At 35.4% G+C, this 21,798-nt stretch overlaps 1 protein-coding gene across 7 annotated transcripts in view; it reads right to left on the bottom strand.

Annotated features, from left to right (window-relative positions):
* The window catches only part of LOC110037590 (probable hydroxyacylglutathione hydrolase 2, chloroplastic), a 68,144-nt gene extending 46,586 nt beyond the window's left edge, over nt 1–21,558 (bottom strand). For 4 of the 7 annotated variants that reach the window (XM_020742273.1, XM_020742272.1, XM_020742271.1 and 1 more), the window contains exons 1-2: nt 21,325–21,558; nt 19,652–19,834 (exon numbers count right to left, since the gene is read on the bottom strand). In XM_020742273.1, coding sequence (XP_020597932.1) covers nt 19,652–19,834; nt 21,325–21,372 — 231 coding nt within the window. In that variant the 5' untranslated portion in view covers nt 21,373–21,558. The other 3 variants (XM_020742275.1, XM_020742277.1, XM_020742276.1) reach the window with 3 other exon arrangements.
* Between the last annotated feature and the right edge of the window lie 240 nt (nt 21,559–21,798).

Genomic DNA, 21,798 nt, shown 5'->3' with positions numbered 1-21,798 from the left:
TTTGCATTACTATAATCATTAATAATTAACACCTCCCCAAACACTGCACTAGCCGAAGCTCAATACATTGGGTATTGCTCTTATATACTCTAACAAATGAGAAGAACACTTAAATTACACTCAAAAGTGGAGCTAAAAATTGAAAGAGTATAAAAATAATGGCAAAAGGTACAAAAAATAACAATCTCAACATATATGAGTAATAATGGATGATATCTAAAAGCTACAAAGCATAGTTTAAAATTGCTCAATATGTAGCCAAACTTGAGGCCCGCTACAATGCTTTTCTGAAAAATTTATAATAAAGCTGATGCCTTATTGGGTACTATATGAGGCTTATGCCTCACATAATATGAGGCCCACATCAATGTCTCCTTGTCTCCGTTTAGTGAGGTATGCGCAATTAGAATAATACTTTTTCTTTAAAATAATAAATAAATAACACTAATAAGCATTCTTTGTTTATACACATGATTTGCAATTGAGGATGTAATTGAAGTTGTTGAAATCAACATTATCATTCTTTTAAACTCTAATAAATATCAATATTAACTAAGAGATAGATAATTGAGATTTAAGATAAGAAGAAAAAAATGAGAAAACATGGATATAATTGACATAACAGTAGGCACCACAGAAAAACTGCTTTTAATCACAATATTTTTGCTTTGACAATGTTGAAATAAATATGCTCCGCTGAAAATTGGAATTTAAGGAAACAAGAAGGTAGATGGAGTTACATAAGGAAAATTTAGTGTATGAAAATGACAGATAAATGATAATGCAGAACAATTGGAGAATTAGTAAGAAAGAGAAAGAATCTGGAAACTTATAAATAAAAGTAAATTTAATCTACAAGTCATTGTATAGCGTTACAATCTTTCTATCTTGAGTATGCTGAGTGATGAAGCACTAGCACTTCTATGTTGTAAAGACCCATCAGAAGCGTTTTCATCTGAAAGATATGAATTAAGTTCCTCCTTTGGGCTATAATGCAACAAAAAATAATATTCTAATGTATTTAAAATGGATTAGAAGAAATTTAAATTATAACCCTTTTAGAAATAATAATTTCAGGGTTCTAAGAACTATTTTTGCGGTCTCGAACCCGGATGTAAAAAACTGATGCTTCGTGTTATATGAAAATAAATCATAAAATGAATCTAAATTCAATGCTTTCTGATGATAGAGCATTCTCTAGAAGCAATGTAGCATGGCCTAACCTGATTTGGGTGAGTCGTAGACAGGGCTTTCGAAATCACCTATAAATGATATGACACAAAGTGATTATGATGAGAAGCATGCTAAGGTTGTCTAGAAGCCTAAGTTGACATATAAGTTATGCTAACTTAACCTGAATACGTGGAGAAGTTGGCACCAAAGTCTAGAATTATATATTGATTTGTTACATCAAATTTGAGGACTTCACATCTGAATCCAAGTGAATTGGAAGACAAAATGACTAGCAAAAGAAAAATTAATACATGCTTACAAAAAAATTTATATAGAAAGGATTGATGTTATATGAAAAAAAATCATAAAATGAATCTGCTAGCGATAGAGCATTTTCTAGAAGTAATGTATCATGGCCTAGCCTGATTTGGGTGAGTAGTAGACAGGGCTTCGGAAATCATCTATAAGTGCTATGCCATAGATTGATTATGATGAGAAGCATGCTAAGGTTGTTTAGAAGCCTGCGTCAACATATAAGTTATGCTAACTTAACCTATATATGTTGAGAATTTGGCACCAAAGTTTAAAAATAAATTTAGAACTGACACAACAAATTTGAGGACTTCACATGTGAATCCCAGCGAATTAAAACACAAAATGACTAGCAAAGAACAATTATTACATGCTTACAAAAAATTTTATATAGAAAGGGGAGAAACTCAAATACTGAAGGGAAGGTTATTAGTTGTTGCAGATAAGGAAGGTTAAAAATAGTTATGTGGCAATATAGTGGTAGATAGAAAGTCAAAAACTTACAAATATTAAAGTGAATATTGTCACCGATATGGTGACCATGGTGACCATTAATAAGTTAACATTATAAATGATGTTACTGCTTATGTTCTTTAGATTGGATTTGAAGTTGAATTTAAAAGAATTAAATTTTGGAAGACAAAGATTAACCACTATAATACATACCAAAAGAAAAGAGGATATTATTGGTCGCAACTTAAATAAATATTTTGGCCTTAAAAGTGTGGGCTATAGGTAATTCATATTTGGAATGAAATATGGAAATAGAATGTAGTATGTGATGCTAAACTTGATCTTACCATATAGTATTAAAATAGCAAACATTATCTTACAAAATAGAGAAATCCAAATTTGAGTAATAGAAATAGCCTCTCTACAAGTATTAAAGGCAGCATACATTAACACCTCCCCAAACACTGCACTAGCCGAAGCTCAATACATTGGGTATTGCTCTTATATACTCTAACAAATGAGAAGAACACTTAAATTACACTCAAAAGTGGAGCTAAAAATTGAAAGAGTATAAAAATAATGGCAAAAGGTACAAAAAATAACAATCTCAACATATATGAGTAATAATGGATGATATCTAAAAGCTACAAAGCATAGTTTAAAATTGCTCAATATGTAGCCAAACTTGAGGCCCGCTACAATGCTTTTCTGAAAAATTTATAATAAAGCTGATGCCTTATTGGGTACTATATGAGGCTTATGCCTCACATAATATGAGGCCCACATCAATGTCTCCTTGTCTCCGTTTAGTGAGGTATGCGCAATTAGAATAATACTTTTTCTTTAAAATAATAAATAAATAACACTAATAAGCATTCTTTGTTTATACACATGATTTGCAATTGAGGATGTAATTGAAGTTGTTGAAATCAACATTATCATTCTTTTAAACTCTAATAAATATCAATATTAACTAAGAGATAGATAATTGAGATTTAAGATAAGAAGAAAAAAATGAGAAAACATGGATATAATTGACATAAAATGAGAGAGAAAACAAGTTGTTATGTAGATGATTCCGATGAAGCATCATTGAGTGATACGATTGATGAGGACTTTTAAATTTTAATATTCCAACCTTAGTGGCTTAGTATGTTCTTATTTTCATAGGACAACAGGAGTAGAAAAAAACTATTTAAACCAAACTTAGTTGAAGACTGTTATTATGTCTTATTTTAATTTTTGTACAATATTTTTATTGTATGATTAATATTTGGATGCTAATATGTTAGTCTCAATTAGTTACATTCATTATATTAGGATGTTAATATCTTACTACTTATTACGTACTTTAAACTTAGTAAAAGATGTCTTTTTTAATGTAATTTGTTGATGTTGAGCTTAAGCCTCACCACACAAACAAAAAATTCCTCAATATCTAATTACGTAATTTTAAATATTGACACAAAAGAAAAAATAAATGGAATAAGTTCCTCGAAAATGGTAGAACAAAAATGATGATAAGTTATTAATCATTCAATGCAGGTTCGTAAAGGAGTAAATTGCATTTGAGTTGCATTATAAGGGTTTTGCATTAAAATCTTAAAAGAGTATAAAAATAGATCATACAAAAGCAAAATATGGTAAAGCAATACAAAATTTATTTATGAAAGAAAATGTATTTGAAACAAAATGGCAAAAGATAAATCTTATTGAGCTTAACAATTACTATGAAGAAACAAGAATGCATAAAAAATTGGGTAGAAAAAAAAAACAAAACATATTAGTTCTATGATTTATACAAATATTAAGTAATAATAAATTAGAAAATGTAATAAAAAACTTAACATAATAAATTAAAATTTCTAAAAACTCAGATATTTTTAGATGTACTAACAGGAACAAATGATAAGATCTTAGTTCAAAATTAAGACATTATTGAAAGACTAAAACTATCATTTTAAAAACTCCAAAAATGCGGTTGTTTCAGAATAAATCTTTTAGAGGAGCATAAAGAACAAAACTACAAAGCATATTCAAGATTGGCAAAAAGAAAAACTGAAGTTTAGTTAATTATAACGAAAATGCATTAAGTACACTTTTAGATGCAAATGAGTGCATATTAAGATTTGAAGTATTATGAAAGGTCACAAAGTAGCTTGCTTGTTAACCTTTTCATTGGAATCTTAAAAACTAAAAGGATACCAAATGATTAGAGAAAAAAGGATTTTGGTGCTAGAACTTATGAACAGAAGTGCAGCTCAAAATGGTATATTTAGAGAAGAATCAAATAGAAAAATAGTTACAGCATCGAAAATGAATTTGATTTTATGCTAGAAGATCCGCTCATCAACATCCTAATCATTAGCCTTATCCCAATTATGACAAATTCTCATTTTTCAATTGTTCCAAATGAGTGTTGCATGGCATAAAATATCTTCTTCTCAAAATCATTTTGAACAAATTTAATTCATGTTATCTTGGGCCTTTATTGCCTTCTCCTTTCTCATCCATTAACATTTGTATATGTCTAAGCCACTTAGATTTATTTCATTTATCAAATCTTCAATAGACATCACTCCAGTTATTCCTCTAACATAATTGCAGCTCAAATCTTTGAACAGTCCATGTGTGCATCTTTTTAAGAGCTAACTCAATCCTTTACATGTGTCAACTTATAATGCACCTACTTATTTTATACATTATGTTAATTCAAAATAATTTCTTTTCTAAAGCATTCATTTAAAAATTTCTCATAGTATAAATTTTAACTATTTTCATATTTAATTAAAATCTTATAAATTCTAATGAATTTCACATATATATATAACATTTTTCTTAGTACCTAGCAGATAACATAAGACCATAAAAAATTACTGGATTTTACTTTGGTCAATAAACTATTTGCAAAAATTTTTTGCATTACTATAATCATTAATAGTATTTAGTTTTTTCCTCTTTTCTAAAGAATATTTTTTCTTAAAAACCTTATGTAACTTCTAACTCTACCAATAGATTTGCATGATTATTTTATACACTCTTCTAAAACTTCTACGATAATTTTTTAATAGAATAAGTTCTCTTACCTCACATCTTGTTTGGCTCAACTAAAGAATTGTTAACTGTATCTTTAGGAAATTTAGCTTGAAAAATTAACAATTTATCAACTTTCAAATCTATCACATTATCTCTGGACAACTATTTCTTTGATTGCATTTTTTCTAATTTAATTTTTGATAATCTTAAGAGGTATGACTATAATGTTGTGTGATTAAACTGTTCCAAAAAATCACCTTACTGGAAAATAAAAAATAAAAATATATATATTTATTATTTGGTAGCTCCAATTTTGCATACAGTTTAGTGGTATTTTCATTTCTCAAAGTTTGTATTCATTATTGTAAGATCACTATTTACCATGAAATCAAGAATAACTTATATAGCATTTTTATCTCATATTCCACACTCATGATATGTAGCTCTTGTGACGGACAAAATTAGAGAAAGTAGTCTTTGATGGTTTGGTCACATTAAGCGTCGACCATCTGATGATCCAATTAAGAGAATAGATGTTTTAGATTTGACTTATGTTAAGAAAGGCAGAGGAAGACCTAGGCTTATTGTATAAAAATTGATCTTAATTTATTAGAACTAAATGAAAATATGGCACTAAATAGGACGCAATGGAGAAAAAGGATTCATGTAGCCAACCCCACGTAGTGGGATTAAGGCTTTGCTATTGTTGTAAATTCCACACTCATGATAAATCGTCTCATAACCCATCCTACTTAAATCTATAATTTCATCAAAGTTGACTCAAATAATTTCTTTTCTTCCTCGGGAGCAAGTTGTAATAGTTCATTCATTTCTGCTAATAGGCTATTTTTTAACTATTTTCTAACCAACTAAGAGGATCATAAGCAGCCTCCATAATTATAATGTATCACCAGTAATTACCTTAACAGCAATCATCCCATCATTAATTATATTTACATCAATAATTATCTTTCAACTATCTACCTACTATAACCTAAATTACAATCATATTGTTAACATTTCTAACATATAATAACAAATAATCTCCTCCAATATCATTGAATTTTCCCTTTTCCAATTAGTTCCTAGAATAGAAATAAAACTATGGTGGAATTTTTTGTCCAAGGCAATTAACGGAAGTGTGCAGAAACAAACAAATGGATATTACCTTAAAATAGCATATAATTGAGTACTATTGGAATTGTAGAAAATAGCTTATTTGTATACATGTGTCATAGTAGTATTCAATATCATTACGTGTTTGAGGATTTTTCCTATTTAAATACCCTTGTGTTGGACCAAATAAAGATACACTAGTTGATTTTATTTTTAATTTTTATAAGCCTGATGTTCAAGCAAACTCTCATAACACTTTCTCATTTTATCAACCAATTTTAACTATAAAATGCCTCACCTATAACAAATTCCATTGTACAATAGATACAACATACTAAAACTTCCAAACCCAAGTATCACTTGACCTGTAAGCGTTAGTGAAAATAATTATTAATTTCATATATCTGTCGGCGAGGAAAAGTGTGAGGTGGGTTGTTGTTGTCTGTAAGAAGTTGTCGGTCACCGGAATCGAAATCTCGTCGCCCGCTTCTGAAGTACGTTTTAATTTACATATAGATTTAAGTTTGAAATCAAATATGAAAATCAAACTGACCCCATATTTTTTATAGTTTAAATGAAAGAGCGATTTACCTCAAACCATATATCTATCCCGAGGGATAAACACAAAACTTGAGGGTGAGGCTCGATCAAATAAACTAAGAAATATATGACGTTCATTTAGTCTGCGAAACCGTTTTATTTGTCGACAAATTCCCCTATTTAATATGAAAAATTGAATAGGGTTTATTTTAAACTAGGTTCAGAAAAGCTTCCTATAAAGACAAGTCCCTACAGTTAATTACATCTTAAATGACCGAAATCATTTAAGAATACTCTCGATAAAAATCATGAAAGATTATCTCCAAGGACTTCAAAAGAATAGGACTTTTCAACGAAATCGAACAAAGAGGTGTGCAAAAGAGAATAGTTCAAACATGGAACATTTATTACAGAATCCGAAGGAAGAAGAACTAGGGGATGTCACAGATCCAGAGGAGATCCTCGGTGGCTTCCCAGTCTACTCTATGGTTTGGCTTTAGTTTCGAGGAAAAATATTCAAGTGTTTTATTTTGCCAATTTTATTTAATTAGGGCTTACATTCGTGTGAAACGATCACACAAATTGCCCGGAAGATGTGAGAATTTAGATCGTAACGAACGACAACCTCAAAATCCTAAAACGAGTTAGGGCTTAGATCGTACGGCAGAGCTATACAAAAGCCTAACGAAAAGGTTGAGGATTTATGTTGCACCAGACGAACAACCTCGAAATCCTATGGATTGTTGTTTTAATTTCTAGGAAAGTAATGGTTTAGCTGAGGAAGACATGTTCTGCTGTTAAAGATGGTCGTGCTGCCCACCGTGCTAGTTCCAAGCTCCTTATTGTGACGAGTTTAAGCTTTCTAGGATGTCCAGTTATGATGTCAAATCAAACGAACCTATAGTAATAATCCTCTAAACATCCTATATGAAAAGAAGACATGCTTAAGGCTATACAATATAAAATATGCAGTACAGGACAAGCAGTAAAAAGCACAATAAAAGAAATAGTATACATGTCATAGATGACAATAGCAGGTACAGTAGAAGGAACAGTATAACATGTTTTACAGAACAATAGCAGGTAGAAATAAGAATAGTATAACATGTTGTACAGAACAGTAGCAGATAGAAACAAGAATAGCATAACATGTTGTACAGAACAGTAGCAGGTAGAAACAGGGATAGTATAACATGCTGTACAGAACAGTAGCAGGTATAAACAGGAAAATGAAGTGCTGTAAACATAAAACAAACCTGTGTACCCGTAAGACACGTTGTTTCTTAAATAAAGCAAGTTGAAATGCATTGCAAAAAAATGAAGTCTGTAAGAAACGTCATCCAGGAAATTCGAAGAAGAGTGTGATAACGACTCGTGACAGAAAACTCGAGAAAATCGACGAAAAAAGACTCAAGTAAAAAAAATCCTCAAAATTTCGGCGAAATCTCAAAGAAAAGAAAAGAAGCACGAGTGCTCTGTCCAAAGCTAAAGGTCGCGCAAAGGGGGGCCGCAAGCACGCGTGTAGGGCTAGGCTCAGATATATGTATATGTACTCGAGAGTCCAGAAAGGCTACTCGGTCACCCGAATGTATAGAACCCGTCACTTGTCTAAAAGTATGTCCTGAACCTCACTTAGAGGGTTATTTCCCAGCCTAAATAGGTATTCGTCGGGTGGACAACCAGTTTTAAAGTATGCTTTAAAATTTATGTTTTTTTTTGACATGCACATAAGTCTCAAAAAAAAAATCGCCAAATTTTATTTTATAGCGAAAAAAATATACATATATATATTTTTTGAAATAAGTTTTAACATTTTTTTGTCCATAAGTCGATTACGCTGTCAGGTGTGAGACTGTCAGCTACCTGTGGAGGGTTGAACCCACTCCCGGGAGACTTATGTCGGTGAAGGATATCGTTTCAAATGCCTGGATCTTGATGTTATAGGATAGGGCATCTTTCTGCTCTATCTTCAATGTGTCTTTATCATCACCACCCTACGCCCCAAAACAAACTACTTGCGACCTTGTTTGATGGTTTCACGAATAGCAAAAGGCTATACGTGGACACTTATGCGTCGGACAAAAGCGTTGAAAGCCGAACCAAGAAGCAAGAAAAGAAAAGAACAAAATGAGGTAAGAGAGATGAGGCACTGATCCATCTAAAACACCGAAAAGAAGAATAGATCAGTTCTCAAAAACTCCTATCGAAAAGACCTGAAAAAGTAGGGCCCAAGGTCTTTCTTAACAAACATAAAGGGCTACTTTGCGCTGATTTTTCAAACTCCAAAGACGTAGGATTAATCAAATCAACCAAATGCTCTCCCAAATAAGGCTTGCAAATCCTCCCAAACCCCAAGTTGATATCAAAATCTCCCAACTCCCAAATTAATCCATGGCCTTACACATCAAACAAACACGAATTTTTTCCAATGCACTGAGGTGTAAGACCCACGGCCTGTATCGGTAGAGAAAGGAAAACAGCTACCAAGATCCTCGGCCTAAGTGCGGTAAAGCCAAGAAAATTCACGGGTAAAAGCCAATATCAGCACCATCTAGCTCCAGACCCGAATAAACTCCCACAGGTGACTCACGGCCAAGGCAAAGAGGATGCTCACGGCTAAGGCAACCCAAGGTCAAAAGAGACTCACAGCTAAGGCAACCCGAGGCTAAAAGGGGCTCACGGCCAAGGCAACCCGAGACACAGAAGGAGAGGAGGCTCACGGCTAAGGCAACCCAAGTCAATTATATAAAGATATTTGATATATATAGGAGAGTGAATGGACAAACCCTCACAAAGCCTCCAAACCGATTCCAATTTCACCAAGTAGGACATAAGGAAATTGTTTAACCCATTCTTCAATCACCTCACTTTATAGATAAGGCAAAGACATACATTTAAACTTGACTCGTCGATCAACACCCAAGCCACTTCGTGTAGGAAGAGCCAAACAACCCCAAAGGATTGCCAGCAAGCTCACGGGTAGGGGTAGGAACTAAAGCCAGCAAAACCACACTCAAACCACTTCTCGGGTAAGGACAATCAAACCCACATCACAACAAAAGGGTAGAAAACATTTGTATGCCCTCAAGACATCAAAATATAAGACTACCATATGTTTCGAACAAGAATAGCTATGAAACTCCTCCAAATCAAAATAAATTCCTCCACAATATGTATATTTAAGCCAAAAACACTCACGAGATGCCAAAACAGAGCCCAGCAGGGGCCAAAGCCAAACCAAATGATCTACCAACAAGCTCACGAGTAGGACTAAGAACAAACCAAATCAAGCTCCCAAGCTACCTCTCGGGTAGAAGCAGAACCAGACAAAAACATAGCCATTCAAGGCCAAAACAGGGTCAAACAAGCAAAACCGAGCCCATCCACCAAACCAGCTCTCGGGTAAGAGCCAAAGCAAGTAAATCTGAGCTCCAAGGAAAGCTAAAATCGAGTCATTCAAAGCCAAAACAGAGTCCAAGCACAGATTAAAACCCAAGCCTTAACATAAATTAAAATTCCAGCCATCTTAAGGTAAAACCAAGCCAACCCAAGCCATCCAAGCAAGTTATAGGGCTTTCAAAATTAAATAAGTTTTTCTCATAACATGCATTTCGGGGCAGGAAAAGCCATGGGGAGCCAAAATCGAGCCTAGTAAAAGCCAAAAACAGTCCAAGCCAAGGAGCAAACAGCATGTTTTTGAAATATCAAGATATAAAGCCAATATACATCTTAAATAAGAACAACAGCACAGAGAACATATTTGGGCCACCAACCTAACTATTCCAAGCATGAAACAGTTCCCAACGAATATTTGAGCAAAAGGATGCCCCACGAGAAGCTAAGCCAAGCCATCCAAGCAAGTTACAGGGCTTTCGAAATTAAATAATTTTTTTTATAACATGCATTTCGAGCCAGGAAAAGCCACGGGGAGCCAAAACCGAGCCCAATAAAGGCTAAAAACCGTGTCATCCGGTGGCTAAAACAAACTCACGTCAACATGTGTTTCATATGGGAGGAATAACGTGAAGTAAAGAAGCATGCATAAACTTCAAAGTTAACATTTCAAGGCCTCCAAAATAAGTTCCGAGGGACTTCCAAAATAAATCTTTTCATACCCCATATAGATTTTGAACAAATGAGGCAACCACAGGAGCTAAAACCGAGCTCCCACATGCGTGAAAGACCAAATAAACCTTCCAATGCCTCGTGCTAGATAAGAATAAATGAAAAACTTCATGATACATATCCGAACATGCTTGCAAGAGGAGCTAACATTATCTCAAAGCCATGTTTCAACCTTCTTATTCACAGTAATAGAAATATGCCATAATTTCATCTCAAGCAAGTAGATAAAAGAGGAAAACTTATATCATGCTATATTTTCACCATCTTAAGCAAGTAATCAAATCCAATCCCTAGAACATGCTCATACTTCCATCTCTAGATGTTGGAGTAACATGCCTTCCAAAAATATAAGCGCAACACTAAGTTGAAATGCCACATTATCCATTGTACCAAGCTAACAGAGACTCGACATAGAGCAAAATCGAAAACAGAGCAAGACACAAAAGGGTAAAAGGTACCTCCTTGAAGCAAAAAGAAAGTAACACGAGAATTCTAAAGGCACTCCCCAACTTCAATTCCTTCTCTAATAGCAAGAGATCCTATCAAAATTTCGGCTCGAATTCGATTAAACAGGACGGCGAAGAGCGCAGCGGCGCCAAATCAATGAGTAAAGTCAATCCTAAGGCCGGCAGTCCTATAAGAATGCTCCCTGAGTTCCTTCGGAGGAGTATTACCTACTAGGCAATAGCGGTCAAGACTATCACAGGGAACGTCAAGCCGAGCGAAGAAAAGTCCGAAATTGCTAATGGGGAGGGCTTCTTCACTAGTTTTCTAGGAGTATTCGGCAGAAAGGTCCTACGACTAGACCCTAGGCTACTAAGGAGGGGAAAACTACACCTTGACCTAAAGCAAGGTCAACAATACCTTAACATCGCATACAGTGTACCAAATTTTTTATCTCCTAAACATCAAAGCCCTTAATCTTCAAATTCTCTCTCTATTATTTTAATGTTTCATTCATTTTAGTACATGTAACAAATAAAACTATGCCACTGCATTTAACAAAGTAAATTATTTTGAGCAAAATCTTCAAGAAACTTTATAACACACCAAAAATAAAGCAACTAATCATGATCCCAATTACAGTGCTGCAATTAAACTTTTGGTTATCCAACAACTACTTCTAAAATTAATTGTATATCATCATAAATATCTTTAATAACCACTTTTAACACATCTTTATTTTTAAAGCCTACCATATAAGTTCTATCAGATGCACGTTTAAATAAAATGCAGTTTCAACATAAAACAGCCAGATAAAGATTCTATCATTGTTCTTCATAATTTTTTATTAATTATCTAAGCACAAATAAATGTTCCCATCGTAGATTTCACAGTATATAAGCAAAAATATTTATGCTAACAAAGTAGTTTTTCTACGACGTAGTTTAAAAACAAAGTATAGAATAACTATCTCAAAACGTTATGTTGAACACAAATAGAAATTAAGAAAGATAAAGTGGTATTATTTTAGGGCTACTAGAATGTGTTTAGGAAGCAGATGTAGAGAGGAGATGGATTCGGATGAGCAAAGGAGGTTTACAGCATTCGGATGGCGATCAGCATCGATCGGCAGCTATCCTAACTGAAAACAACAAAGTAAACTTTGAAGTTGCGACGTTTGGCTGGCGAAGATGTTCCACCGCTTGTTCTTGAGCAAGATACAGACATACCACTTGCAAAAGAAAATGAAACAACACTCCAAAGAACATAGAAAAGATAACAAGGTTTCTCAAACACAATAACAATAGCAAAGTCATCCATTAAAATAAAAAAAAACAAACATATAAATAATTCGCTCATAAAAAAGTCAAATTAGAAATAAAAAATTATGAATGAAATTAGAAAAAAGAAATCAACGGAAAATAAGGGATGGTATTCTGAGCAGAAGAATCCATAGTTCCAACTCGAGAACTCACGGGGACGCAAATCCCGCCAATTCCACAAATTCTGCTAAAGCAGGAGCTATAACGTCATTCTGCGGTTTTAATTCCGCTTGTGGAATCCCACAATCATGGTGTCACGGTTCGGTGAAAAGCTTTGTGTCATTCTCCCTAAATAGGATAAGCTTCGCTTCTTCATTGTAGACTTCTGAAATCAATCTACCACCATAACAAAGTCATTGCATTGTTGTGACTTGGGGGAGCCCTGCCACGAAGTCAATGCTTACATTCACTTGGGACAACTCTAAAACACGTACATCCTTCCAAATTTTATATTGATAAAAGAAAAACATCATTCTTTGATACAATCAAAGCTGAGGTTACATTTGGGCTAGTACTCGCATGAACCAAACCTTTAACCATCAAGAATGTAACATGTTTTTGCAATTTCTCATACTATACTAGTCACATCACATAAGTGAGCTCGTATGGCAGAAAAAATCTTAGAATGAGATCTATAACATGTTCAATCTCTCAAGGGTAAACAGTTAGTCAAGACATCTAATATCTCCCTCCACAAGGGTTGCCCCTTTGCTGGTATTGACTCCAAGGAATCATTATCTTCTAGGACAACTAATGCTAACTTTGGTAGAGTCTCCATAATTTGATTAGCTTGAAATATTAGCATCTATCTCTTGTCGATTATAAACTAATACTTCTCTTTGATTTCTTTCTTCTCTTTTGTATCATTGTCCATTTCTTCAATTGCTCTCTGCTTAATGAAAAATAATGTTTTCCTATTTGAGCAATCTGATGCAATGTACCCAAAGTAGTGGCACTTGAAGTAGTTTTAACTAGGATATATCTAGAATTGTTGGTGCTGGTGGGCTCCACGTTTTTCTACTATGGTTGATTTCTCCTCAGGTGAGGTCAGCTTGAATGGTCTAAAAAGTATATTGTTACTATCTGATCATAATGTTAAACTCTATCTGTAAGGTGTGGCAGTTACCTGATGATATTGTTTCTCCATCTTCAAAGTTAAGGTATGTACATTGAGTAGACTAATATGACTACAGTTATAGCGCATTTCTAATAGAAGACCTTAGTCCTCCAAAATATCTCACTAATATATGATCCTCTAATTCCACTAACTCACAATTTGGCATGAATTGATCAAATTCACTTGTAGTCCTACACAGAAGAAATTCAAATGCAGACAGTAGAATTTTATGAGCATATCATTTCAGTAATGTAGGGGAAGGTATTCGCGTTACATTTCACTAACACAAGAGATTCCTGCAGGAAACCCTTGCCCCAATCCATAAAACACTCTTGTGATCCTTGTTATTATCCTACGACAAGGAGCCGAACCAAGCACATGGGCCGATTCACACGAACAGTAAAAGCCAAACTGAGTAGCCCGTTTTTGCTTTCTTTCCAATTTTTAACCATTTCCTCCTTTCCTTTCATTCCTTTTCTAGTTCTTTCCTATACATGTTATATTAGTGTTTGGAGGGGAGTTTTGTCGTGCTTCCATTTAGGACAGTTGTCAGCATTCCGGTTTCTCCCTTCTAAGATTGTATCCAAAGACGGGTGGTGTTCTGACTGTAGCTCGTATGAGGTAGTGACATTTCCAATGGCCGAGTGGTACTCCGGCTATAGCTCGTTCCAGAGAAAATATTTATCCTTGACCTTTCCTTACCCGCACCCCTTGCTTCGCTGACATGCCTCTTTCCTTGCTACAGTTTTCTTTCCAGTCGTCTCCCTTCCACAATCCTTCTTGTCCTTCTTCCAAATCAGCCGCCAAACCTCTCTCTTGTTGTTTCCAACAGCCCACAACCTTTCAGTCATCCCATACTCATTGTCATCGTTGTTTCAGCCCTTCATCCACATTGCCCTCACACACCCAACCCTCCACTGTCACTGCCACAGCCCCCAACGCATTCCCTTTGTTGTTTTCCTACTATCCAGCCGCCCCAAACAGCAAACCATCATTGTTTGGACTATCGAACCTTGTTACCCTATTGTTTCAGCCATCCATCTCATTGTCGCACTTCATACATAGCCCAAAAACCCCTTCCCTACTTTGTTTCCACCTCTCCAAGCCCTCTAACTGTCACCATCGTCGTCTGGTACCCACCATGACGTGATTTTGTGTGTCGAGTGAGCAGTATTTTCCCTTTCAAATACATTTGATTGTAACTGTCTATTTGCTTTCTGTAATAATATTTACTTTTTCTATTAAGGTTTAAGTTAGCTCGAATATAATTTGGTATCGGATCTAGCTTGGCCTTAATCCTATCTAAGGGTTTCTAGCATCCGTCACACATAAACATACCTCTGCCCCGCAAAAAAAAAAAACAAAAAAGAATCCCTACATTTTCCACTCAAACCATCCGTACACTCTACATTATCCATAAATACCCTCTTTCACATATGCCCATCCCCTAACCATGGCACTGCTGAGACAAGTGTCAAACACTAATCAGGAGTTTACCATGGAAGAGAAATAGTGAAAACTCAACCGAATGCTACAACGGCTCGATAAAATTTAGGAAAGAAGATCATTCAGTGGAGTCACCGAAAATCCATCCGATTACTGAGATGAAGTATGTGCTAGAGGATACAGAGATAAAGAGCTTATTAGAGAATACAAAAGTGAAGTGTTTGTAAAAGATTTCAATGATGAAGAGCCTCTATCCAGAAGAATTGACCTGAAATATCTGAGAAGTCAGGGTTTTAAGGTAATTGTGAATTGGCCATATTTTGACAGTTACTTAAATTCGAACGAATTCATCAAGGGTCTTCAGACCTTAAAACTTTTCTTTGAGTACTTGGATGTCCCACCTGAAGAAATTGTGAAACTGGTCGTCAACAATTTAAAGAAGAGTGCATTATTTTGGTGGCAAAATTTGAAGCACCTATGTCATTATGAGTGAAAAGATAATCACTACTTGATCCTAGATAAAAAGGGATATGTAGCGCCAGTACCTACTAATTCATTACGGACAATATGTGCAGCCCCTAGCTTCAAAATTAGAGATAAAATTATCATATGACGACCATAACTTATAGGCAAAGTTTAACCCCAAGATTTTACAACAAGATTATAGAAGAAAACATCGAAGCTGAGCCCACCTAAGCAGACAATAGGTGTGGTCAGCAAGTTAAACAAGAGAATTATTTTGGTGGCAAATTTTGAAGCACCTACGTCTGCGTGAGAGAAAAAGTAAGACCACAATTTGTTCTCAAATGAAATGGGAGATGCAACGCCAGCATCTATCAATTCATTGCAAATAAGATGTGCAAACCCTAGCATCAAAAGTGGCCCACCACATCTTATAGGTAAAGTTTAACCCCAAAATCTTATAGCAAGTGTACACTCTGAGAAACATCCAAGCCGACCACGCCTAAACAGGCACTAGATGAAAGTGGAGAACAAGTGAAACCAATCGCATTCCCAAATTCATCATAGACAGAAAGTATTTCAAGTGTCATGATTTGAGTAAACTGAATCAGATTGCACAACCAAGAGAATGATCTCCTTCACGAATCAGGAAGCAACTAAAAAAATAAACTGCAATACAAAAGAAGATGAAGATTTCAAAGAGGATTCTTAACTTCTAGCCGATGACCAAGAGGGGCCAGCAATTCCGGTTAAACCCAAGAGAGAAGCTAAAGCTAAGTTGACAATAGTTCTAGAAATTAATGAGTCCAAGGTAAAAGGCGTTCATAAAGAGTATGAAATTGTGGTGCCTCGAGCTACTGTTTTGCAGATGTTGAGAGTAGCATTAGCAAGATTGACATTGCATGCCCAAAAGGGAAATTAGTTTGAGAAGCCGATATCAGAAGCATGACAACCCCAAATAAGAAAATTTTAGGTTTTTCATATATATAGACTCCTTGAGTTGGCCCAGTAGAGAGAGGTCAAGCATGTAAGAGATGAGGCTATTTTGTGCTACTTTCGAAAGATTATATGATTTTTTTCGGATATTATATTAAATTCAGTAGTGTACCCATAAATAGATGGTCAAATGGGAGTAATGAATCAAAATTTTGGAAATTATCTTAGGAGCTTGGTTGGGAAGAAATTTCTTCAATGGGATCTGGATCCTATGAGAGAAGAAAGAGATGTATCTCCTGAGTGGTTGTTAGTGAGAGTGGCCCAGTCTATCACAGCATTTATCCCAGAGTTGATTTCTTTCCACATACTTGCTTATCATATGTGTCCCATGGAGCACGAGAGGAGGGAAGAGCATTTTATAGATGTACTTGCTCAGAACCTGATTCGTGCGAGCACTCATTTATCTACGATGACAACTCAGATTATATCAAAAGGGAATGAATACGTATTCTATCAAGATGTGCTTTGGAATGACAATGCTTACATGTTTGACTTACCAGGAGTTTGCAATATTTCTGCTACCATTAATAGGGTCGACCTGACTACTATGAAACAAAAGCTTGAACAGATAAGATCGAAGCTCCCTCAACCCAAGAAGACACGTGAGCTTCTCGCTTGGGACAGTTGTCGTGATCAGAAAAACACTCCCAAGACCCCTACTACAGTCCTTCGACCAAGAACCGAACAGAGCATGTAAGCCGGTTCATGAGAAAGACAACCGAATTGAGTGGCCCATTTCCAATTTCTTTCAAATTTTTAGTTAATTTCCTCGTTACCTTTTAAGCCTTTGTAATCATTTCCTATATATGTTTTATATTAGAGTTTAAAGGAGAGCTTTGTCGTGCTTATGTTCAGAACAATCGTCGGCATCCCGATTTCTCCCATCAAGGGTTGTATCCAAAGACAGTTGTTGCTCCGGCTGTAGTTCTTTCGAGGTAGTGAACTTCATCCAAGGGTCAAGTGGTGCTCCGGCTATAGCTTGTTTTTGAGAGAGTATCTATTCTAAGCGTTTCCTTCCCACACCCCTCGCTTCGTTGCCACGCCTCTCTTCTCACCATCACGCCTCTTTCCTCGATGTAGCAGCCAAGGACAGCAGTCATTACTATTCTTTCCTGCAGTACTCCTCTTTTCAGCCACCTCCCTTCCATAATACTTATTGTCCTCCATAATCAGCCTTCAGCCATCCCTCTTGCTATTTTTGACAGCCTACAACCTTTCGGCAACCCCATACCCGCTGTCATCATCATTTCATCCCTACATCCTTATTGTTTAAGCCCTCCACCATCACTGTCGCATCCCACAGTACATTCTCTTTATTGTTTTCCTGCTATCCAACCAACCCAAAAAACAAACTGTCGTTGTTTGGACCGGCGTCCCTTGCTGCTTTGTTGTTTCAGACAGACATAATTGTTGTCGTCCCACATCTATATCCTAAAAACTCCTTCCCTACCTTGTTAACACCTCGCTGTGCCACTTAACCATCATTACCATCACCTAAGATTCTCCCTAACGTGAGTTTGCTTGCCGTGTGAGTCATATTTTTCTTTTCAAGTGTGTTTGATTGTAACCACTTACTTACTTTAAGTAATAATATGTGTTTTTCTATTGTGATTTGGGTTATCTCTAGTATCACACCCTTTTCATCCTAAACTAATTGGTGATCTTACTCTTCCCTTTTGTTGTCAAATATGCTTCAACTTCTCCTACCACAAAATAAAAAACATTCTTCCTTAGTTTAATGACTGCCAAGTTAACTCTCTTGTCTTAGGAAACATCCTTGTACTCAAAAATACCATTAGCATTTTAGAGTCGATAAACTCATCTAGATTCATGTGATCGTCAAAATCCAATAAATCCACTTTTAGTCCAAATTCTGGTTCTACTTAGATGTTTCATATCAAATCGTCGAGGTATTAATCTTTCATCATTAAAAAATCCGCTTTTACTCTTAATGTCTTCAATAATGAGCACTTGAACACCCCCATTAAGATTTTTCCTTGGCGATATGACGTCCTGTTCTTTTAATGAAAGTTTAGATGGAAAAGAAAATTGTAGTTCAGGGTTAGGTTAGGATTAGAGCTAGGTGGATAATGTGGAGAAGAATTTTTTGGTGGGCGTGTATGTTAGGTTGTGTGGATACTAAGTTTAGGAATATGAAAGACAAATTCATAAAAAATTAAGATTTGTCGAGCTCTGATACTAGATACGGTTATAGGGCTCCAAAAATGTGTTAGGAAGCCGATTTAAAGTGGAGGTGATTATGAATTAGCAAAAGAAAAATAATATGTGAGTTTGACAACGTTCAAACGAGGAACGACGTCGAACAACAATTGTCTCAACTGAAAACAGCAAAGAAAACATTGAATCAATAATGTTTGGGCGGCAAGGAGGTTCCACCACCTGTTCCGAAGTAAGATACAGACATGACACTTATAAAAGGAAAAAATACAGCACTCGGACGAGCATAAAATAAAATGTGTCTCCTAAACACAATAGCAATAGCAAAAACCTTCCCTCAAAACAGAAAAACAAACATATAAATAGTTCTCTCATAAAGAAAAACCTAATTAGAAAGGAAAAAATTCGTCTGAAAATAGTTAAAGAGACGGCATTCCGGTTACATAAATCCACAATTCCCACTCAGGAACTTTAAATCCCGCCCATTCCGTAGAATTTTGTGAAAGCAGGAGCTCCAGCATCATTCACGGGTTCGGGTCTGCTTGCAGAATCCAGCAATAGCGGGTCGCGGGCCTTGATTCTGAGCCCATCAGGATAGATATAATACATTCTTGCACTCATACTCTTAAAAAAATAGAATCAATAATTAAAAGAAATAAAGATATTAGTACTATTTTACACTCTTTTACAACATTATATTGGCATAAATTTGCACAGGCAAGTATCAAATTTATGTAAAATTACTGTACATTAAGAATCAAGTATTTAAAAACCATTGAACCCACTCTTTAGTTGCATTCGTATAGTCTTGTTTAGTAGTGAAGGTAGTTAAAAACTACAGCTAAACTTAAAAAAGATAAAAAGAATTAATAAAACTTGCCACCAGGGAAGACAATAAAATGTAAATATTACACATAATACAAAAACTCACTAATTCTATATGGAGTGAAGAATCTAGATCAGAGATGCTGGATAAATGAGATAATCCCAGCAGCTGAGTTCCACCCCGCAATAATTTGACAGGCCTCAATACGAGAGTGCCCGGTGCATAGAGTAAATGCTTTCCAAACCAGTTTTTTCTCATGTTTGGCAGCGTCACAGGTTGTCTTGTAAACTGAGAGTGAAAAATAAAAGGAATGATAAAAATATTTTAAAAAAGTACAACAGTAATTAAGAACTTAGTGAATATGCTCTACAAGAACAAATTATGAGATACTGAAATCGGGGAAATCTTGAAACTTTTATATAAATCAATCTTTCCACCATAACAACTAAACATTAAATTCCTAAAGTGCAATATAATTTGTAACTATCATAGAAAAGCTCATAAAATAACATGCATACATGCTGCAGAATTTAGATTTCATGTCACTACCAGAACCTAAGGATTTTTATCTACTTCTAGGAGAATTTAACACCATATAGACATCAACAAACAGATTACTGCACCAGAATTGCAATTTTCCAAATTTTGGATTGAATTACTTGCAAAAGAAGTGCTCTAATTTCACAAATCCCTCCAAAAAAAAAAGATAACTTCAGGGAATAGCAACAATTACACGTAATTTCTTTTCAAATCATCTTTAAAAGTAACAATGACCAATGCAATGTTGACTTCTATAGCATGAATGCATATAGTTCAACATAATTCTTTTGGTTTTGCTTCTTCAGTTGAAATAATACTTTAACCACAGTACCTTAATTCATTTCATTCTGAAAGGCGACTGACAAGGATATAATTCCAGATTCAATATCTTAGCTTATAGGTCATACCAGACTATATTTTATTGGGGAAACAGGTTAGAGGATAGAACATGAATGGAAAAGCTGGTGAAAGGCGCGCACATCCACGGATGAGATTTATAACTTTATAAGATATCTCAAAAAAACAATCAGCTTTATACAGCATATGATACATGCATAATACTGGCTCAGTGATAGGTTTAACGCTGGTTCAATAATAGGCATTCAATTAAGAGATGATTAAGAAAATCCGGGATGGATGCAGTACTTTCTTGACAAGATTATTGCTCAATGAATACCTCATTAATGACCTTTGGTGTGGAGGTACATGGAACATGGAATTCATTTTGTACAATGAGAATCTACTAGCTTTGTAAGAATCTCAAAATATTCCTAAACCCACAAAATCAATTCAACTAAGAGATCGCAACAGGTTCTAGCAGAAAGTGTCTGCCTTCTTCAATGAAAAACACAGAAGATAACTGTTAGCGATAAGTTAGCAAAGGGAAGACGATCTTAGAAAAACAAAAACAAGAGTAAGCAAATCTGCCACCAGCCTGCTCAATTTCATTCCTAGAAAAGAGAAAAAAAGGCAAAGCTGCGCACGATGCGACCAGGTTATGAGACCAAACCGCCTGATTCTAACGGATGCGCACAGGAAGCAAAGGCGAAATCCCGCGAAGAATCCTTCCTCTTCCTTCTCCGACCCGATTCAAATCGCAGCAATGGAGTTTCAGTAAATGAAGAAGAAGATAAAAGAAATGTACGTTGCAATTCCAAGGAGGTATTTTTCCAATGAAGAAGAAGAAACCTTAACTAGATATAATATATATAACAAATAGCGAGAAGGGGAAAAATTACCATGGAGCAAGGTAGGGAGGCCATTAAAGAGGAGACCCTTGAGAGCATCGCGAGGTTAGATTTGGTGTGAGACGTCACTCTCTCTATCTGCCGAGGGTGCTTGAGCTTCTCGTGCCAAAAAGCCGATCGGGAGGGGGGTTCACGATTTTATTACCTCGCTAACCACCTCCTCTCAGCAACTCTCTCCCATCTCTTCCTGGGTATTTCGCACCAAAATGGTGTTTTCAAAATGCTCAAAATTCATATCGCACCAAAACAGTAATCGCACGTAGGTTATCTGCAGAGATTTGGCTTTTTCCAAAAAAAAAAAAAAAAAAATTTATAATAGTAATCAGACCTAATTTATCAGCAGATTATTCAATAAGCTGTAGCTACCACAAACACAAACTGACCCTTAATAATTTGTGATTTTGCTCTACAGTTGGCATCGATTTTTTATGACACAAATATCATTTGCTCATGTGATGTTGTGGG

This window comes from Phalaenopsis equestris, unplaced genomic scaffold (assembly GCF_001263595.1).
Source record: "Phalaenopsis equestris unplaced genomic scaffold, ASM126359v1 Scaffold221793, whole genome shotgun sequence".
In the NCBI taxonomy this organism is placed as follows: Eukaryota; Viridiplantae; Streptophyta; class Magnoliopsida; order Asparagales; family Orchidaceae; genus Phalaenopsis; species Phalaenopsis equestris.
Note: the sequence above shows the minus strand (reverse complement) of the source record. Positions and strands in the feature narration are given on the sequence as shown.